Below are 21,280 nucleotides of genomic sequence, written 5' to 3'. Positions count from 1 at the left end.
GGAGAACTTGCAAAATAGCAGGGTGTTCAAATACTTATTTTCCTCACTGTATATATAATACAGTGTCCCCAGAATGAGTCTGTAACAGTGACGTGCGGTCTGGGTAGGCAAACTAGGCACTGCCTACCCTGCCAAAATTCAAAAATAAAATGGTTTATTAAATAATAAACTTGTATTTGTATTTTTACTGTTTATTCTTGTGATTTATATATGCAATATGTGTGTTATTCCAATTATTTAGACGTTATGATGACAAATGTAGCAGTTACGCATAATCAAATAAAAAACAAATCGTAGAATAAGCAGTGCTTTTACTGTCCATTCATTGCAGACGGCAAGCGAAAAACCCATGTTGCGCATGCGCACTTCGATCCTGTATTCTTTAACATGTACGTCAAAAAGCACAACTCTGCTGTGCCTTTGGACGTAAATATGGTATGCCCGTAACATCTCCGTAACATAGCAGACATGGACCAATTAAAATCAAGATATTACTGGACATTTGCGCAGCTAACGTCATTAACGTTACACACCACAGATAGCCTACATGCCTAATCCCCGCGGCAAATTCAAAGCCAAAATGAAAGCAACGGAGTTAAAAGGCTGTCATCAGAGAGTTAAATGTTTTAAATTGAGAGCCAGAGACTGTGCAAACTGAAGGCCCGTAAAGATGAGTTTTACAAAGCTGCGATCGACGTCTTCATGAGGACATGGCGGCGGATGAATTTGATGTAGGCTACAAATAATCTACCGATTGGTGAGTCAAAAACTATTTTGGGCTTAATATTGAATTGATAAATATGGTTGAATTAATGCAAGCCATTTGACTTCATATTCAATTGAGCGGTGTGTGATTTTACTTTTACTTTTGGCCGCTGTGCAACAATAAGGATTAAGAATGGTTGCATTCTAATGCTGGAGTGGAGTGGACATAAACTACTGTTACTCGCGGTGTGTGCCTGTGCCGCGCTTGTGTGTGTGCGACGTGCGTGTGTGTGTGTGTGTGTGAGAGAGAGAGAGAGACTGAGAGAATACACGCGATATACATCCTGATTTGTACATTTCTTGATATGCCACGCTTGTGCGTAATGTTTACTGTTATTATTAGCCTTTAAACAATAAATCAGGTAATCTTTCATAACTCAGTGCCTAGCCTCTTTAAGACATCACCGCACGTCACTGTTCTGTAAAATTTCAGCTCAAAATACCCACAAGATCATGTCACATTTGTTCAGAAGAGGGCGGAATATTATTAATTTTAGAATCTGCTCCTCCTACCTTGGGTCGAGCGGGTGACGGCCTCGGCCTCTTCTTCACCTCGATCCACGACTCCGAGTCCAGGTCCGGCAGACTGGCGGACAGGCCCTTGGGCATCAGCTTCAGGTTGCTGACGTCATCAGTCTTGTGGTGCTGGGGTGTGGAGGATCTCGGGGAACCTGTCGGGGTCAAAGGCTCAGTCAGGGGTGTGTGTCCCGTACAGCGCTGTAACTCGTGCTTCACTGTCACAGTACGATCATCGTTGAAGAATCCACTAGCTCGTCACGACTGTTCCCCAAACTATACTGTCGCAAATTGGTCGTTAAACCACGTTGGTTAATGATGTCACACAGGTGGAGGAGTGATAACTACTGCTAATGAATCTGTTTGAGACTGAATTAATGCGAGATGTTCTGCTATAAAATACGGACTGGCATCTGAGGACTATTGCTCATTTTTCTCAGTTATTTTGCTTTATTTCCAGATTCAATCTTACTCGACTCGGTCTTACACACTAGAGCTCGTTCACACACGCACTCTTCAACAACTACGCTTAAAATCTCTTGACAAACTAAAAGACGTAAATGACATTTGCATGTATTCTGAATTAAAGACACAGGTTGCACTGAATGTCAGCTTGATTATTTTGCTCAAGATCAGGATTTATTGAGTCCACATGTCATGCAAACAAGAAACTCTTCTTCTAACCACAGGTCGAGATCTGTCGTTACACACACACAACTCTGAGATGCTGTTTGCGAATGTTCGCTGGAACGATGGTTTCGAGAAACACAGACTTGTTGAACTATGATGATAACGACAGAACTAGCGACCACAACTAGCTTACAGTGCTTTTGTTAAACACACCCCAGAATGGCCCCTCACGTCGAGTCAGCGCTCACCTGTGTTTTTGTTCACAACGTTCCTGGGAACAAACTCCGGGCAGTTGATGAACTGGGAGAAGTCTGTCTGCGACTGGTCGGGCAGAGCGAGGCCCGGCAGGGGCCATTTCTCCGGCTCCTCCTTGCAGCGGATTTTCATATCCGTGATATCCACTATTTTACTGTCCTTCAGGGCCTGAGAGAAGAGCAAACCTCAGTTACAGACGCAGTAGATCATACAGCAGCTGTGTGTGTGTGTGTTTGTGACACACCTCCAGTATGAGGCTGACGTCTGTGGTGAGCGCCTGCAAGCGGTGGAAGCTGGCGATCAGAGGGGTGGGTGTGTGTGTGTCTGTGTGTGTGTGTGTGTGTGTGTGACACACCTCCAGTATGAGGCTGACGTCTGTGGTGAGCGCCTGCACGCGGTGAAAGCTGGCGATCAGAGACACCGGAAGGAAACCCTCCTCATCCATCTTCCTCCGCAGGAAGAAGTCCCTCTCCAGATTGTCGCTGCTGAAGTAATATTCACTGCGGAAACACACACAGCATCTCAACACCGGTGAGGAACACACACACAGAGCCTAGCGGAACTGAACCGACTGCTTCCGAAGCACCTATAGCGCTGGTCAGAGCAGTGTAAAAACATGCATTAAAAACAACTTTTACAAAACAATTGCAAATGTTTTATTAAGGGTGTAATCTATTAAACACAATTAAACAAATATATATATCTCATCTAATACCACTAAATATGAAGTGCCTCTATAATGCGTGTTATTTTATTAAATCAGACCGATAAGAGACTTAACTCTTTTCTTTATTATACAAATGTGTCATTAATGTCTATACACATTTATAAAAATGTATCTGGTAAAGATCATATTTAGACACAGGTTCAGGGGTCACGGAGATCATCGCCCCCTAGCGGCGAACCCCTGAAACACTGCGAAACAGTAATGACGTCATGAAGCCTCGTCTCCTGAGATCAAGTGACTGGTTTCGAAGCTTAACAAGCACCATCTCTACATGACCTAATCGCTAAATCATAATTCCTGTCAATTAGTGTTTGTTCATGTGGTTTCTCACAGCTCACACAAACGAGTGCGGACACAAACATTAGGCCAGATTCGCTCGAGAACGCTGATTCGTCCACTAATGGAACGAAGTCTTTATGAGTGAGTCGTTGAATCATTCGCTCAATCCAATTTTTTAAAAATCAATAATTCAAATTAACAAATTAAGCAGCAATTAACATTTTGTCAGAACCTCTAGTAAATTACATGTTATTTTGTGTAGTTGTCCATCCTGAACCGTGATCTATATTTTAAACAATATAACCGTGATCCTCAATGTACCCAGAGTTGTGCAGCTCTATTACAAATGATCCGTTTGCATCACTAATTACTAGAGCTGGGCAACGATTAAATCTCATCCAAAATAAAAGTGTTTACATAATATGGGTGTGTACTGCGTATAATTATTTTTTATATATAAATACACACACACACACACACTTAAGAAAAATGTGTTATTTATATATAAAATATTTAGATATTATATAAATTATGTATAAATATACACAGTATATACATACATACAATTATATACATGAATGTGTGTATTTATATATATATACAAAATAATTCCTATACACAATACACACATTTATTATGTAAAACTTTGGATGCGATAAACCCAGCACTAGTAATCACACGTCATAATTGCTGAAGTATTCACACACACACACACACACGATTCCCCCTCTGCGTGGCTCTAGCTGTCGAGTTATCCTGGCACTGTACAGATGATGAATATTGTCAGCTCTCTGACATTGCTTTAGAGCTGTCACATGCACAAACGCAGATGCACATCTACTCCTCCGGGAACGGACGGTGTTACTCACATCTGCCTCTTGATGTAGTCCTTGAGCAGGTCATGGTCCACCGTGTACAGGTCATTACTGCTCATGTTGTCATAATAGTACGTCACGGTGCTGTTGAACTTCTGCCCACAGGCTCCGTCCTTCCCATCAAAGCCTTTATAGCCGTAGTAGTAGTCATAATGACCTGAGGACACAACAACAGGACAATCAAGCAGGAACACACGATTAAAGTGCCCTCATTACGCTTTGAGAAATGACCCCCCATGTAGTGTGTAATGGAGCTGTTTGTGGATGTAGAAGGTCTAAAGTTTCAAAGGTCAAACTGCAGATAAGTGAAGTCACTGTCTCCCAAAGAAAGAAGCGATTCTGAACCGCCTGGAACGAGTCGTCAGTAATTCAGTCTCACTTCCTGCTGAACCTGCGTAGGTTTGTGACTAATTTGCATAATGCCAGCCTGTGGTCTTGATTGGCTGAGCAGCGTCTCTTAGCTCCGCCCTCAAACACTGTAGTGTATCTGAGACTGGAAAAGTTTGGTTCGTGTTGTTCATGTGGAGAAGACGCTGTTTTCTGAGATTGATACAGAAAAACCCACGCCATCGTCACTGTTCGTATCACTGTGATCAAGAGCTGAGATTCAGATATGATAATGAGCGTTTGGTTTCTGACCAATCAGAGCAGAGCAGCTCTCAGAGAGACTGAATCCTTGATGGAAGTGTTTCAGACACGGAGGAAAGAGCTGATGTTGCAGTGGAGATTATGAGGACATTAAAGTGTTTTTGATGTGTGATGAATGTGAGCCTGTTGTAGGAGACGCCAAAGCAACATTAGCAACCTTTAAAATAGCACTATAACAATTTCTTTCATTTCACATTTTTTCACATTTATTTTCCCATTTACTTATCTCTATTTTAGTAAATATATGTAATATTAAAGGAGCTGTATGTAAGATTGTGGCCAAAACTGGTACTGCAATCACTTTCAAATTACTGTAGAGCGGTGTATCCCCTCCCCCCCCCCCCTGACTTGAGGTTGCCAGATTAGCTGCAGGATCCAGCAGGAACGTAGGCTGCAGTTTGTAGCTGCAGCTGTGGTAACTAGAGCAGAGCTGTTGTGGAAACACTGCTGACTTCGTGATTGGTAGATAGATGGAGGGCGGCGCTTCAGGCCAAAACACAAGATGACAACATCAACATCAGTTGAGGGCTGCAACTTCACTTTTTAAATGACAATATCCTGGCCGTACTACTGTTGTCAGTGATATAAGTATTAGAAATTAACATGATTTCTTAATGTCTAGTGACATATCAGGGCCATTTTATGATTAATTGAAATACATTTCTTACATACAGCTCCTTTAATATAAATGTAACTTCAGCAATTGTTTGCAGGTGTTCTTATCTTTAAATGAAATGTAATATAATATATCGGTCTCCCTGCTCTCAGCGATATCAGCGTCACCCATCAAAAAAACCCATACTGGTCGACCCCTAAAATCATAATTAGGGCTCGGAATCGACAATGGATTCCAATTCTGGAATCGAATACTTGTTTTATAATTTTAATGTTGATTCCTCTTATTGATTCCTTTGTGAGCATTTCAATATGACTTTAAACAATTCAAGCGCGAGAGACTCTGTTTTCGGTGTTCATATGTAACACTATATTGGATCTGTGCAGCTCTTAAAGTGACAGCAGCCTAACATTCCTATTGCTGTCTCTATAATAACACTAATTAAAGTCATAATGAAATTTGTATTACATTGTTGTGTGTGTTAAACAAGTGCAGTGCTGTGGAAAAGAATTTCCCCCTGGGGACAATCAAGTTAAAGTTAATATTCCTGCTGCTGTCTCTATAATAACACTAATCAAACAACAAAAGACAGAAAATGCACTCGCTGTTCTTCACTGAATAGCTGTAACTATATTTGTAATGCAGGGCCTGAATTTCATTTTGGAAAATGGGGGGGAAATCCCCCCTTAGGTGATTCTTATGGGGGGGAATTTTTAATTTGAGGGGGGAGTTTAGACTTTTTTTTTAATTACATTTATCTCGCCTAAATGTATGCTTAGCCTACTCATTGCATTTTTACAATGGGGTCATTTTGTTCTTAAGAATTTACACAACTCAAGGAAGCTTGATTTCAATCTTTGAATTAAATTGAAAAAAGTAGCACAAATAAATACAATAGAATAAAGATATCAATAAAGAGAAATAAAGAGAAAAGTTTTTGCTTAGGTCTAAAACTAGTAGGCTATTCAGAAATACTACAGAGACTGAATAAAGTAGCCTAATCAAATGTAAAATAACACTGGGTAGTATTTTAGTCCTGACTAAATTAAATTCATAGGCTATTAATCCTGATTCCTTAAAATGAAAGCTATGTTTTGTTGTTTTGACAAACAAATTAATGACAGACACATACGGCTGCTGTCCCTTTAAGAGCTAGTGCACGGATCCTGTTTTCATTATACGGTCACGTGCGATTTATGCTTATTTAAGACATAACCGACTGTGTTTAGATTTGAGGATACTCTCCAAGACCGAAATTGACATCATTTTCTTATGTTTTTGACTGTTAAAGCGATTTATAATCCACGAAAAATAACTTTTGTTACCCGCGAGCTGTTTGTGAGGCTGCTTTACTCTATGTATGTGTGCAGAGAAAAAAGCATCTCTCAGACAGCGCGCAAGTACCGAAGAGTTTAAAATCGCGTGACTGTTTAAACTGGTGAGACTTGAAAAGACGTGCAAATGGTAAACTTTAGTTACTCGTGATGCAATGCTGGCCCGATCGACTCCCGAAACGCGAGAGTGTATTTCCGCCGCCTGCTGCGCGCTTAACGATTGCATTGTGCAACCCATTTTGAGAGACGCGAGATAGAAGACGCAGCGCCGCTGAATCACTCACGCTGTTTGTGAAATTGCGTCTCGCAGACAGTTTTAAAATGACTGATTTGATTTTCCATCTGCGTGGATTAATTTACTAATACAACCTGAACCTACATGCTAAAGTGAATCAATGTTTGCGGGAATTTCCCGCATTATAAATGGGAGACCTGCGGGAATGATAAAAAATATGCGCAATACCCGCAATCCCGCACCGAAATTCAAGCCCTGTAATGTATATTTTATGTATAAAGTGCAGTGTTATTTTACATTTGATCACAGTTTCTGAACCTGAAAATCTTAAAACACTGTTTCAATCGTATCTGTGTTCATTCGTATCCATTTGTTGCGATTGCTAATTTCTGCTAATTTTTTTATTTGTTCTTTTAATTACTGAGTGTATAATAATGCTTGAAATGTATATTAGTTAGGCTAGTTGTTTTTCTATGGTGTTTTCAAACCACAGGCAAGCGTTCCTTGTGTAAGTGTTTTAGTCTTAATTTTGTTCATAATATTCAGATACAATTACATGTTTTGCAATAAGACTAAATGTGAATGATATCAAAGTTTTTTTTTTACCTAATTGGAATTGAAATTAGGAATCGATAAGAATCGGAATAATTAAAACCCAAACGATACCCAGCCCTAATGCTAATGGCAGAGCGACTGAAGCACTGCTGGTTTAGTGAGTGCTGTAATGTTCTGCGAGCGTGACTTTGAGCCTGGACTCAGTGTTTGCTCAATCAATGGCAGATGAAGGAAGAGTTCGTTACCTCTGCCTCTTCCTCTTCCTCGTCCTCGTCCCCGACCCCGGCCTCGGCCCCGGCCACCGGCTCTGTACGGCGCGCCCTCGCTCTTCACACTCGACACCTCGTCATGGTCATCCCTCAACTCCTGATCGTACTTCCCACTGTGCCAATCTGCAAACACACACACACACACACACACACACGCACACATCAGAAGAGCTGTTGGTGTGCCTGTCACTGACACCAGTGACGTCAGGAGTTCTGGCAGTCCGGGAGCAGGGAGTTCGATTATGTAGTGATCATCCCTATGTCCTATTCTTTGAAGACTGTTTCTCTTTCATCCGCAGCATTTAGGGTACAGTACAACTGGCTGACTGGCAGCGGCTCTCCAGAGCTGAAAGTATAGTTTATACTAGTGTGCATATCAAAGTATACTATATATAAAAGTATATGAAAGTATACTTATAGTGGGTGTGCATATCATACAAGATAAAAGAAGTTTGTAGACAAACTAAGTTTGCTTGAAAAAGCCAAGCCAGAAAGTTTGAAGTAGCTTTAAAAGCTTCAAGTTTGAAACAGTTTAAGTTTAGTAGTTTTAAAAGCCAGATAGATATAGATATCAGAAAAATTAGATGGACAGATATATATATATATATATCAGATAGATAGATAGATAGATAGATAGATAGATAGATAAGTAATGGGCTACTCTGACTGGTTGCTAAGGGGTTGCTATGCGGTTGCTAAGGTATTCTGAGTGGTTACTAGGGTGTTATGTGATTGTAAATGTGGTTGCTAGGGTGTTGCTATGGGACTCAGGGTGGTTGCTATGGTGTTCCCAGGGCATTTTGGGTGGTTGCTAGGGCGTTGCTAAGGTACCCAGGGTGGTTGCTATGTGGTTGGTAGGGTATTCTGGGTTGTTGATAGGGTGTTGCTATACAGTTGCTCAGGGTACTCAGGGTGGTCGCTATGCGGTTGCAAAAAAATCATATAATGTGAAAATTAAAGTCGCAATGAAAAGGAAGTGGCGTCAGATCTTTTCTTCCGCATTGTGACATAGATCTGAATGTAACAGATTATCGGAAAAGAATAAATGTAGGGAAGGGTTTGGATGTTGAGATGTGGGCGTGGCTCTCAAAAGTGTATGCAGATGAGCACCCGCTTGCAGGGGCGGAGCTAAAGCCGGACTGCATGATTGGAGAATCCAGAACACGTCACTGGAGAGACGAGTGACGCTGATTAAACTTCACGAAAACGACACGCATGCACAGATGAATTGTTCACAATAAGATCTATAATTTGCTTTTCGCGAATAGATGCGGTTTTATTTCCGCACTTTAATGTAAGCAGACAAGATCAAACAAGTGCGAAACATGATTGAATTGCAAATATATATTGTTTTAATCTTCATTTGTTGTTTGTCTTGTATTATATGCATTAATATGCACGCATGTTTCCGCTACACGCATGTTGCACATAAACTTAACGTGTGCATTTATAATGTTGTCCACAAAGGTAAAGGTGTGTCTGATCATGTGTAGCGGCTGTTCGGGTCTCACTGCATCAGATGTGGCCAGGATGTAACCCAGTGAGAGCAGAGAGCGAGTGCATACCTCTCAGGTCGTTCCTGCTGCCGGGGGGGATTCGATGAGCGTCAAACTGGCGCGTGTTGTTCCGAGAGGCCGAGCGCTCACGCGGACCTTCAGACTTCACCTCGATCATTAGAGGAACCCACTTGTGCTTGTTTCCTACAACATCATCACAATCATCATTAGTTTTTTACACACATTCATTTCATAACACATCTTTAAGGTTTAGCTCATCTCAGAATTAATCTCCTGATAATCTACTCTCCTCCACGTCATCCAAGATGTTCATGTCTTTCTTTCTTCAGTGGAAAAGAAATGAAGGTTTCTGAGGAAAACACTCCAGGATGTTCCTCCATATAGTGTCTTCAATGGGGTCCAACGGGTCGAAGGTCCAGATGTGAGTTTCAGTGCAGCTTCAAAGCACCTTTCAACCTGATTACGTATTGTATCGCATCACAGCGAGTGCAAGACCAGCATTTGTGTTAAAAGTATATAAATGTTTATTTTGTTTATTACTCTATATTTATAGACCGGAACATATAAATGTTTATCTTGTTATAAAATGTCGGCTGGTTTGTCTAGATAAGACTCTTATTCCTCGGCTGGATCGTGTCGAGACTCTGAAGCTGCACTGAAACTCACATCTGGACCTTCGACCCGCTGGACCCCATTGAAGACACTATATGGAGGAACATCCTGGAGTGTTTTCCTCAGAAACCTGCATTTCTTTTCCACTGAAGAAAGAAAGACATGAACATCTTGGATGATGTGGAGGAGAGTAAATTATCAGGAAATGTTAATTCTGAAGTGAACTACTCCTTTAAAATCGATACACGAAACAGTAAGAGCGTTCACTTCCTCCCTCTCACGCTCTAGTAAAGGATCTGGCGTTAAACACCTCTCTTTCTGTGTCCGTTTTTCTGCGACTCCTCGTCAGTGTTCTTCTCCTCTCCAGAGTCGTCCGATTTGGCTTTGAGGTTTTCTTTGCTCTCTTCATTCTCCCTCTTTCCCTTGGACTCGCGTTTGACCGCTGACTTCTTCACAACCTGACATGTTCATCAAGGAGTAAAAACAATCATGTGGCATTTTCACAAACTCGTCTGACTTTACACTAGATGGGTTCTGTATGAAAAGGAAAGTCTTTATAAAGCCTATTTTAATGATGAATCTTCCCCCTTAAGGACAATATTTTGCACATGTTGCAGGGTTCGCACAGATACTGTAAAATCAAAGGACTTTAAGCACTACTTTAGTTTTTTTTCAAGGACTACAATCAGAGATTTATCAAACAATATCTTTCTTGATTATCTTTTAAATTCTAAAAAAGGTAAATGGATAATAAAATAAACAATTAAAACTAAATGGTACAAATAAAGTGCAGCAGTTGCAATGACTGTGGAAACTGTAACCACTGAAAAGACACTATGACAAAGATATCGCTTTCCTCTTTCAAACTGATTCTTTGACCCATGAATATATGATTGAGCTGAAGGAGGAAAGCGGTATCACACACTTGATATTTATATGAGCAATATCACACTCATAGACAAGAAAACTGCAGTTTTAATTTTGTGTGAAAAGATTGTTTTATCAAAATTTGAAAAATTTCCCACATATTGTCGATTATAACTCAAGCACTTTAAGGACTTCTTCATAAAATTGTCTGTTTTCAAGGGTTTTTCAGGACTTACACTTCCAAAAGTCAGACTCAAGCACTCTAAGCACCGTGTGCGAACCCTGTACCGTCAGGATTGGGCTTTGGTACAGATGGAGAACAGCAGAGACACAACTTAGCGCGCTCTTACCTGAACCTCCTTGGTGGCGATCTCTCCCGGCGTCGGCCAGTTGTTTGTGTCTCCGAAATCCCCCACCTTTAACGACATGAGCGTTAAGCCCGTTAGACAGCAGCTCACACACACACACACACACACACACACACACAGCAGCGTAAACACGGCAGCAGACTCGCCTCACGCTGACACTCACAGACACGAGGACACTACTAACATGCTTATCGTATTGGAGTTCGACACACTGAGCATCAATCTAATCACATCTATTGGCACGAAATCTCATTTATGTGAGGAGAACGACCACATTTACATCTAAACGTGCGTGAATATGAATAATCTGGACTCAGATTAACTGAACACAGTGTTCGGATGAGTCCATTGTGCTGCGTTTCGTGTCATTTTCTCTGCTAATAAAGACCTTGAGCTGATTCTCTACTCTTATTGCTGTGGGCATCTGAGAAACACACACTACTTTAACATGCGGTGTGAGACAAGTAGTTGTGCAACGGATCACAAAACGCACGGTGCAGATCGTTTACGGTTTTTGAGCCATGGATCGTTTTTTGGATCAGAAAAAAAAAAAAAACTATACATGGGGGGGACTTTGCTTTTCATTTATTGCTTAAAGCTTACTTGAAGTACTTCAATACCCCAGCAGAAACTGCTAGCCTGACTGATAAAGTTCAAACATTATTATTACTAAAAACAATAGTAGAAATAATACACAAATTACAAGCAGAGATGAATACTAAAAGTTACAAAGTCTAACAGTAGTCTTCATATATAAAAATTAATAATTACCCCTAAATGTCAAATAACACTTTTGTTCACAGTAGAAATGAAATATAGGTTCATCTTTGTTGCAGCTGTATTTTGTTGTTTTATTAACATTAATGGCAGACGACAGCAGGAATATTAGTCTGCCGTCCCTTTAAGACCGAAGAAACTGACACACATCCGGTTTCTTTTAGGGCTGTGTATTGGCAAGAATCTGGCGATACGATACGCATCACGATACATGTGCCACGTTTCAATATATTGCAATATATTTCGATACTGTGCATAAGGCGATATATTGGGATTTTTTTTAAAGTAGGACTATAATTTTAGAAAAAGTAATATTTAAAAAAAGACATGATGTGCATAAAAGTCAAAGAAGTTTACTTTAGGTAAACAATTCAGTACACAGAAAATCAAACTGCCAGTTTGGGATTGTGGTTCAGATGTTCTTAGGCCGGCGACACACTGCTGCGTGGCGTTATCCATGTGTTTGCACACCAGAAGCGTGTCTGACGCGGCGCTGCTGCTGCTAGGTGACATATGATGAGCCTCATTGGTGATATATTTCACATATGGGGAGAGAGTTGTGGAAGGCCTATACTTCATGTTAAACATAAATATATAGCAGCAAAGACAACGTCGGCAGTATTGACGGCAAAACAGGCTAAAGAATATTTCGTTCTGTATTGAGAGGTGCAATATTTGAGAATCGATAATAGTTTTTTAAATTACATTTATATCTGCATTTATGTCAAAACCTAGAGGCTTTCAAACATCAAAATGACATTTATTAATACGTAGCCTATTCAAATCAAAATGACATATAAACATCTTCTATTCTATTTTGCCTGGAAACACTTCCAACACACTTGCGTCGCGTGAAAAATAGGCGTCAGCTCAGTTCCATTTCTAGCATGCACACGTTTTCCGCGCGGCTCCATCCGCACCTGAGACGCACGTGTCACGCAGGCAGTGTGCAAGCTCTATGGAGCCGAAATAAAAACTGACACACCACGCAGCCAGTGTCTCGCCGGCCTTAGTGAGCAAATTGTTATATGCTCAAGTAGGCCATAATAAATGAAAATACATATAGCCCGTCACAATACATAACACATTATGTGTAATAGTATTTTTCCCAGACACAATTTACAAACTGCACGGTTCCTGTCGATATCGGTAGTGCCCTCTTTACTCTGGAAACCAAAATGATTCCACACTTCAGCAGGGAGTGCAGCGGGAGCCGGTCCTACACGGGGTTCAGCCATAGCTACGTTGTTAACGTCTAGCAAAAATGTTAGGTGAGGACACTAGTGGTGCGTCTCAGCATCTAGTGGTAGGGATTTAAACAACATAAACCTGAACCACTGTCTTACCATGAATATTTTTGCGTGTAAACTAAAAAATAAAATAAAATAAAATAAAATAAAATAAATCGATATTGCGTTTTTGAAAATCGATACAGTATGGAAAAATAAAATATTTAGAGACGGGTATTAGAAAAAGAGTAGACGGATATTTAGTGTGCATGTGTCCGTTCTAGAGCAAGGAAACGCAAGAAATAGGAATGAATTCAGTGTTCGAGCGCTGTCTGAACGTGCCAGTCCTGATATCGCCTATTCTTACGCGTTTAAATGTGTAAACTGTCAAGACAAAACACATCCAAATGATAAACTTTCACTCTGTGATGGTTAAATTCAGCAGTTAATCCACGAATCACGTGTGTCGAGCCGTGGGGGTAAGCTGATCCGTTGCACCCCTAAAACAGCCCTAAGGCCCATTCAAGCCAAGGATGATAACGATATAGTTGTTAAAATCGCTCTAAATGTACAAGAATAGCAGATTCCACACCTCAACTATCGCCACATAGTGCTGGAGTCACAGAGTCATTTTCTTCAGCTGATGAGCGATAAATACGTTGACAGCCAATCAGAATCCTTCCAACTTTGAGGAGCTCGAGCATTTAAAGCATCAGCCGATAAACTGCAGCTCTTCGACTCTCCAGAGCGCACAGGTGTGTGTGCCGATACAGTGATCGCTCCAGAGCGCAGGTGTGTGTGCCGATACAGTGATCGCTCCAGAGCGCAGGTGTGTGTGCCGATACAGTGATCGCTCCAGAGCGCAGGTGTGTGTGCCGATACAGTGATCGCTCCAGAGCGCAGGTGTGTGTGCTGATACAGTGATCGCTCCAGAGCGCTGTCGTGCGCAGGTGTGTGTGCCGATACAGTGATCGCTCCAGAGCGCAGGTGTGTGTGCCGATACAGTGATCGCTCCAGAGCGCAGGTGTGTGTGCCGATACAGTGATCGCTCCAGAGCGCAGGTGTGTGTGCCGATACAGTGATCGCTCCAGAGCGCAGGTGTGTGTGCCGATACAGTGATCGCTCCAGAGCGCAGGTGTGTGTGCCGATACAGTGATCGCTCCAGAGCGCAGGTGTGTGTGCCGATACAGTGATCGCTCCAGAGCGCAGGTGTGTGTGCCGATACAGTGATCGCTCCAGAGCGCAGGTGTGTGTGCCGATACAGTGATCGCTCCAGAGCGCAGGTGTGTGTGCCGATACAGTGATCGCTCTTGGCCTGAACGGACCTTCAGTCTTTACAAGGCATTTTGTTCAATAAATGTAATGTTGCAAACCTGTAACCCAGTGTGGGTCAAACAGTCCTGCTCCTGTAGAGAGACTCAAGTGAACAGCACTCACCTTTCCCCCGCGCCTCGCTCGCGTGTTCCCCGCCTTCACGACCTTTGTGGGACCAGAATGCTCTGGAGAAGCAGAAGAGCATGACAATTAAAGACAGGTCAAATAAGCTGAATTACACACTTATAGAAACATTATTATTCTAAATCAAATGACACTAGGAGTCACATTTCAGACAAGCAGAACATGCACACTTTAGAGTGGAGAAAGAGCAATAAACATACGTCTGAAAGGTTTATATAAGTACGGCCGGGCACAAACAGACAACAAGAGAATCTCTGTTCAATTCACAGAAGTCCCTGTCATGCAAAGCCACATAAAAAACACCAATCGTCAAAATATTTTGGTGAACGTTTAAAACTCATGCCATGTGAGGCGTTTCAACTCACACTTTTCAGAAGATGATTTTCTCTGAATATATTCTCTGATGAAATCAAATTATGCAACCCTTTAGCTGAGTCACTTCAAGAGCTTGTGAGAGTCGAGACACTGGTCCTGCACTCGCTCTCGCCAAACTAGAGTACTACAGCATTCACTGCATTTGATCAACAAAAGCTAAGAATAAATTTGCAAAGCAAAGCGGTTGGTTGGCTTTCGACATAAAACTTGGTGAAATTATTATCAGTGTGTAGTATCAGTACTTTTGAACACTTCCAGCACATTTGAACAATACCGTAATAACCGTGATCTATAGAAACATCTATAGTTACAACCACAGTCTAATATGCAAAGTCCTGTTTTCCATAAAGAATTGTCTCTCTGATACGGTTAACATTATTTAAGAGATTTAAGTTTTGCATTTTTAAAAAGTAGCCAAGCTCTCAATGAAATAAGGTTAGAGACCCGAAACAAGCTTCAGTAAATAACTTTATGAAGTTGTGTCTAGGATTATGACAGTAAGAGAACTGATAGTCATCGGAAAACAAATACTAGCATCATTTTTGGCCAAGAATGTTCATCAGGGTCATATGCTGTTTGTGTGAACAGGATTACTGGTAACTTGCTTTGTGTGATTTGAGTCTGTTCCAGCTGTAAGAGCGCGCACACACACACACACACACACACACACACACACGTGCGCTCTGAACTCAGTCCTCTCAGAGAAGGGTCTATTGCTACAGTGTTTCTCATTCATTACCTAAAGTCTGGAAGCCCATCAGTTTCATAACGCACACGTCACAGAACACCACAAAGGTCTTAAGCATATTGTGCAAAACTCAATGCTAATTTATGTAATGACGTGTGAGTGACGCCCGGCTGGCGCTGTGTTAGAGCGCGGAAGCCCACCGTTTCAAACTCAGAACACTTTGCTGAGAGCAGGGCTGGGAATCGAACATCTATTACAATTCTGGAATCGAACACTTGTTAATAAGAATGTTGATTCCTCTTATCGATTCCTCTGTGAGCATTTAAACCGACTTTAAACCATTGAAGCGCAAGACGACTTGTGCGCGGCTTTCTGTTCTCATGCGTATCAGTGTATTGGACCCATGCAGCTCTTAAAGGGGTCATATAATGGTACATGCACTTTTACAAGTTGATTGTACTGAAATGTGTGTTGGCAGTGCCTGTACACAACCATCATAAAATGATAAAAATCCATCCAGTGGTTTTTTTTTAATCTCCTTATATGTTTGAACCTCTCTGAAATCAAGCCGTTCGACCGTGTGACGTCACACGGTCGGACGCCCCTCCCACGATTGTGATTGACAGCTGCAGCGTTTCAACACAGACCCGCCCTCGCTCATGAGCGAGCTGTCAATCATAGTCCGCGCGTCATTGTTGATACCCTCACTGGAGCGCTGTCTATGAGCATAATGGCGTCTGCGATTGTTCTTCGGTGTAATAAGGAACACAGCAGTCATTTGAATGTTCCTAAATCTGAGCCATTGAAGAAGCAGTGGCTGAGTTTTGTTTTTGAAGCGATATGCCCAAAGGATTGACGCGGGGATTCCCTCACGGGGATTCCCCACGATCGTCTGGCTTTCCTGTTTGCGTGAATCATTTCACATCAGACAGCGTTACAAACGAGAAAAAACGGATCGGTACCAACGTGTTACTGCTGAACCTCCAGAAGATGTGAGTGTAATGTTTTATTAACCTTTATATTAGTATTTATATTAATCTTTGCAAATTTGCAAACCTTGCTGCACGCTTCATGATGAATGCATCTAAGGTTTACACTCCGGGTACATTACGGCATGTTTTCTATGTACGACGTTCTCAATATAATTCATAATCCCACGTTTATAATGAACAACGCGTGGTTATTGTGTTAGAATTGGTGTACGCACAGAACAGAGGGGCGGGGTGAGCAAAGCTCATTATCATTTAAAGACACATGCACTGAAACGGCGTGCTGAAAACAGAGCTGTTTTTGAGCAGGTAAAATGAGTGTTTTCTTACAATACTAATGAGAATTTTTAATTAAAGTATATTACAAACTTTTAATTTAGACCCTAAAGAATCATATTAGCTTGTACAAAAATGGCATTATATGACCCCTTTAAAGGGAACTTCGGCTCCCAACGATCACCAAAATGGTACAACCGAGTAAAAACGATTATTTTGCCATGTTCTGTTTTGAAAGGACGCTCTAACTGTGTCTTGTGTTCTGAATGACCCGCACACCCGCCCCTCCCGAAGCCGCAAACTCTCTCAGCTCGGATGTTTAAACTGATAAGACTTAAAAAGTGAAAATGCTAAACTTTAGTTATGATGCAATGCTGGCCCGATTGTGCAAGTGAATGCTCCGTCATGTCTCGACTCCTGAACGCCAGACTGTAGTTTCAGCATTTGCTTTGTCCACAACCCATCCAGAGAGACGAGAGAGAGACGCGGCACCGCTGAACACTCGCGCGGGTTGAGAAATTACATCTTTTTGAAAGTTTTAAAATGATAGATTTGATTTTATAATTTGTGTGGATTATAATAAGGCTACTCATACAATCTACAGGCTAAAGTGAATCAATGTTTGCGGGGGAATTTCCCGCATTATAAGTGGTAGACCTGCGGGAATTATTAAAATACTCATTGAAGTATTATGTTTGTATTTTTTTATTTTAATAGTTCAAAAAGTACAATCAATGTTCAAATTTCAATTTTTTAAGAATTGTTGAAAGGTGTCTTTTTAATAAATGCAACACGTTCCCAAAGTCATGTAAAATAATCGTGATTTCAATACTGACCAAAATAATCGTGATTATGATTTTTTCCATAATCGAGCAGCCCTATATTCCTCTCTATAATAACAGTAATATTCCTCTCTATAATAACAGTAATATTCCTCTCTATAATAACAGTAATATTCCTCTCTATAATAACAGTAATATTCCTCTCTATAATAACAGTAATATTCCTCTCTATAATAACAGTAATATTCCTCTCTATAATAACAGTAATATTCCTCTCTATAATAACAGTAATATTCCTCTCTATAATAACAGTAATCAAACAACAAAACACAGGGAAAATTCACTCGCTGTTCTTGACTTAATAACTTTAGTAACTATATTTGTAATGTATATTATATTTATAAAGTGCCGTGTTATTTTACATTTCATTACAGTTTCTGAACCTGAAAACACTGTTTATTTCAATCCAATCTTTTGTTCAGTTGTGTCTATTTGTCGCGATTGCTATTTTTTTTGTTTGTTCTTGTTTAATTACTCAGTGTTTACCTGTCTTTAATAAAGCTTGGTTTATATTAGGCTAGTTGTTCTTCTATGGTGTTTTTAAACAACAGGCAAGCGTTCCTTGTGTAAGTGTTTTCAGCCTGTTGATTTTTGTTCATGATATTCAGATACAATTACATGTTTTGCAATAAGACTAAATGTGAATGATATCAAAGATTGTGTTTTTTTTTTTACATTATTGGAATTGAATTTGTAATGGTCAAAGCTCCAGCGACCCCCGACCCCAGCTGACAGAAACAGCACACACCACAGAGTGTCTAGAATAAAACCCAGCGCATGAGAAGAGTCCCAGTCTCTGTTATTTAACACTCTGATGCCGTTTACGGTCTCACTCAGGGACTGCTGTCTAGCGGAAGGATGGCATTCAATAATTTACCTTAAAAAAAGTTGCATATTAATATATATTTTGCCTTTAATGTATTGTGTGGTGTAACAATATGCAATAAAAAAAATGCAACAATATGTATCGTGGATAGTTCACCCAAAATAAAAATACCTGTGTGAGGAAAGATTTTTTTCAAGTTTTCAGAGTTTTAGTGTCAGTACTGCATTAAACTACTATATATAATGTTGATTAAGTATAATAATGCAAAGGGGGATTATTTGTGTTAAAAGTGTCTGACATTATTATAAATATATCTAGTCAGTGACAGAGATCAAGCATATTCATCTACAATAATTCAGTATTTTCATCTTCAGAATCATGAATATTGTTATTCTGGTGTCTCTATTATTCATTGTTCAAGTCCAAGACTATTCATTTACACACACAATGTAAAATATCAAATTTAGCATTTTAATCAACAGGACATTTGCTATTAACCTATTATCATACGTCTTGGAGTATCGCAATATCGTATTGTGAGTTCAGTATCGTAATATGTCTCGAATCGTGACATTCATTCAGTTCATGCAATTGACTGAATTCTCCCATCAGTCATGATTCAGCATGTGCAGTCCAGCACTGGCCAGCTCTCAGTGGACTGATCTCTGACCGGGGAACAGTGGCAGTCAGCTGTCATGAGTCTACAGCAACATTGATCAGTCGGCCTTCGCTAATTGTCCTCATGCATTAGCTTCATTAGCTCGGGGAGCCCATAAACACACTGGAAGCAGAGCAGTGACTCGCATCTATCCGCGCACGTGATCACATGGCACACACCACGTTGCCTTCATCCAGGGGAACTCTGGGATTGATAGCAGCTCCACGAGCCCTTCATTACATCATTTCTGCAGATGAACTCCAGCACTGCGACGATGCCATGCCTGCGATCCCGTCCGTGTGTCAATCGAGCATATGAATATTAATAAAAGAGGAGTGATCAGTAGCTTACTGCTAACGGCTAACAGCCGGACTCGCGCACGCACGTGCATTAAACACCACGGGAGAGGCAAACTGTCACGAGCGCCATTCATAAAACACACCATTTAACCAGATGTGCGTTTAAAAACGCGTTTACGCGAATCCGAGCGAGTTCGTGACAAACACGTGGATCTCACACGTGTCGTGCCATGACATAAAGCGGATAATCACACGCTCAGCGATTGCAATATAACACTGTAAACAAATGCATCTCATCTAGTCTGACAGCGTCACGTAAAACGATAAATAATCGTGATTTTGTTAGCAGCTGATGTACAGTAAAGCGGCATCCGCGCCGGCCTGTCAGACGAGCTCGAGCCCCACAGGCCGCTAATGCTAATGCTAACCCGATAGCCATTTGTTCGGAAAAGCGATGAAGGTGAACAACAACAAGACATTTTGCGTCTCATCTGCGACTATAATTTTAAAAAAATAAGATTTGTTTGGCATCATATCAATGCACTCATGTACGAGTTGAATGTACGAGTCCTGGAGCAGATTCGAGGCCTACTAGTGCTTACAATCTGCTGTCATGTGTGTGAGAAACACGATAAACATCATCTGACATCCCAGCGGACAAAACCAGCTTCACATCAACTCATGAAAACGCTATTTCTGAATGTTTCGAGGGAACGTTCCATTGTGGGAATGTTACATTTTCACGTTCTGAAACAAGTTGCAACATTTAAATAAATAAAAAACCGTTAGATAAAAGTCCAACTGAAACGTTGTTAACGGCCACATGAGGGTTACGTTTGCAGAGCATTATTAAAGCCCAGAACCTTCTGTTGACGTTATTATTCAACATGTTCCCTCACAGATGTGCCTCATGATGATGGACTCGCTCGTTGCCAACGGTTTGTTGTGTTAAACCACACACACACACACACACACACACACACTGGTACAGACCGTGCAGCGCTTGTCCGTTGACGCCGCTCATCTTCTTCGTCCACGGGTTCACCTTGGGCGGCGGAGCCTCGGTGAACTCCGTCTTACACGCGTCGTCTTCGCTCTCCTGCTCCAGGTTCTCCTTCGCCTGGCTGTTGCTCTCGTCCTTCGCCCGTTTCAGGCTCTGCTCCTTCCCCACAAACCCTCCGTCTCCGCCGGCCTGGTGCTCGAGCTCCTCCGGCTTGAGCAGCGAGTTGTTCGGCAGGAGAGTCTCCACCTCAGTGGCCATTTCTCCTCTAACAAACACCCCTCAAATCCACCGCAATGATCAGCGAACGATGTGTGTGCTTCCAGCGGGAGCCTCTCGCACTCTCCACTCCACCCCTAGACCAAACGGGCTTCAGTCTAAGACGCAGAGTGGCGAATCTCAATTAAAACATGTAAAAGAACCCCTGGAACCTTTAAAACGACGGACTAGCCTTCCCTACTTACGGCAATGTGAAAGAACCACGCGTTGTACGTGAGCGCGCACGTACGCACGCGTAGCGGGGCGTGGCAACGCTAGGCCGCGACACCACGTGACTGTCCAGCATATAAAAGCAGCGCTACAGCTCTTGTTCATGCACAGTACAATTAAATTGAAATATGAGACTTTTTATTTATTTGTCATATTCGAGAGAAAAAATATCACGTTCCTCTTACTTTTCGTATTTTTAATGCTTTCAGAAAACATTTTACAATATAAGACGACTGTTATCTGATCTGACCTGAAAGTATTTGTATTTGAAAGTATTTTTTTAGTAGGCTAAAACAAAAAATGAAT

General features: G+C 41.3%; 1 protein-coding gene across 1 annotated transcript in view; it reads right to left on the bottom strand.

Moving 5' to 3' along the window:
- The window catches only part of larp1 (La ribonucleoprotein 1, translational regulator), a 43,865-nt gene extending 22,870 nt beyond the window's left edge, over nucleotides 1-20,995 (bottom strand). The window contains exons 1-10 of the mRNA XM_081391381.1: nucleotides 20,479-20,995; nucleotides 14,512-14,573; nucleotides 11,051-11,116; nucleotides 10,144-10,291; nucleotides 9,270-9,404; nucleotides 7,681-7,827; nucleotides 4,042-4,204; nucleotides 2,522-2,666; nucleotides 2,160-2,334; nucleotides 1,279-1,436 (exon numbers count right to left, since the gene is read on the bottom strand). Coding sequence (XP_081247507.1) covers nucleotides 1,279-1,436; nucleotides 2,160-2,334; nucleotides 2,522-2,666; nucleotides 4,042-4,204; nucleotides 7,681-7,827; nucleotides 9,270-9,404; nucleotides 10,144-10,291; nucleotides 11,051-11,116; nucleotides 14,512-14,573; nucleotides 20,479-20,746 — 1,467 coding nt within the window. The 5' untranslated portion in view covers nucleotides 20,747-20,995. The remainder of the gene's footprint in view (nucleotides 1-1,278; nucleotides 1,437-2,159; nucleotides 2,335-2,521; nucleotides 2,667-4,041; nucleotides 4,205-7,680; nucleotides 7,828-9,269; nucleotides 9,405-10,143; nucleotides 10,292-11,050; nucleotides 11,117-14,511; nucleotides 14,574-20,478) is intronic.
- Between the last annotated feature and the right edge of the window lie 285 nt (nucleotides 20,996-21,280).

This window comes from Scardinius erythrophthalmus (assembly GCF_964197995.2).
Source record: "Scardinius erythrophthalmus genome assembly, chromosome: 17".
Lineage (NCBI taxonomy): Eukaryota > Metazoa > Chordata > Actinopteri > Cypriniformes > Leuciscidae > Scardinius > Scardinius erythrophthalmus.
Note: the sequence above shows the minus strand (reverse complement) of the source record. Positions and strands in the feature narration are given on the sequence as shown.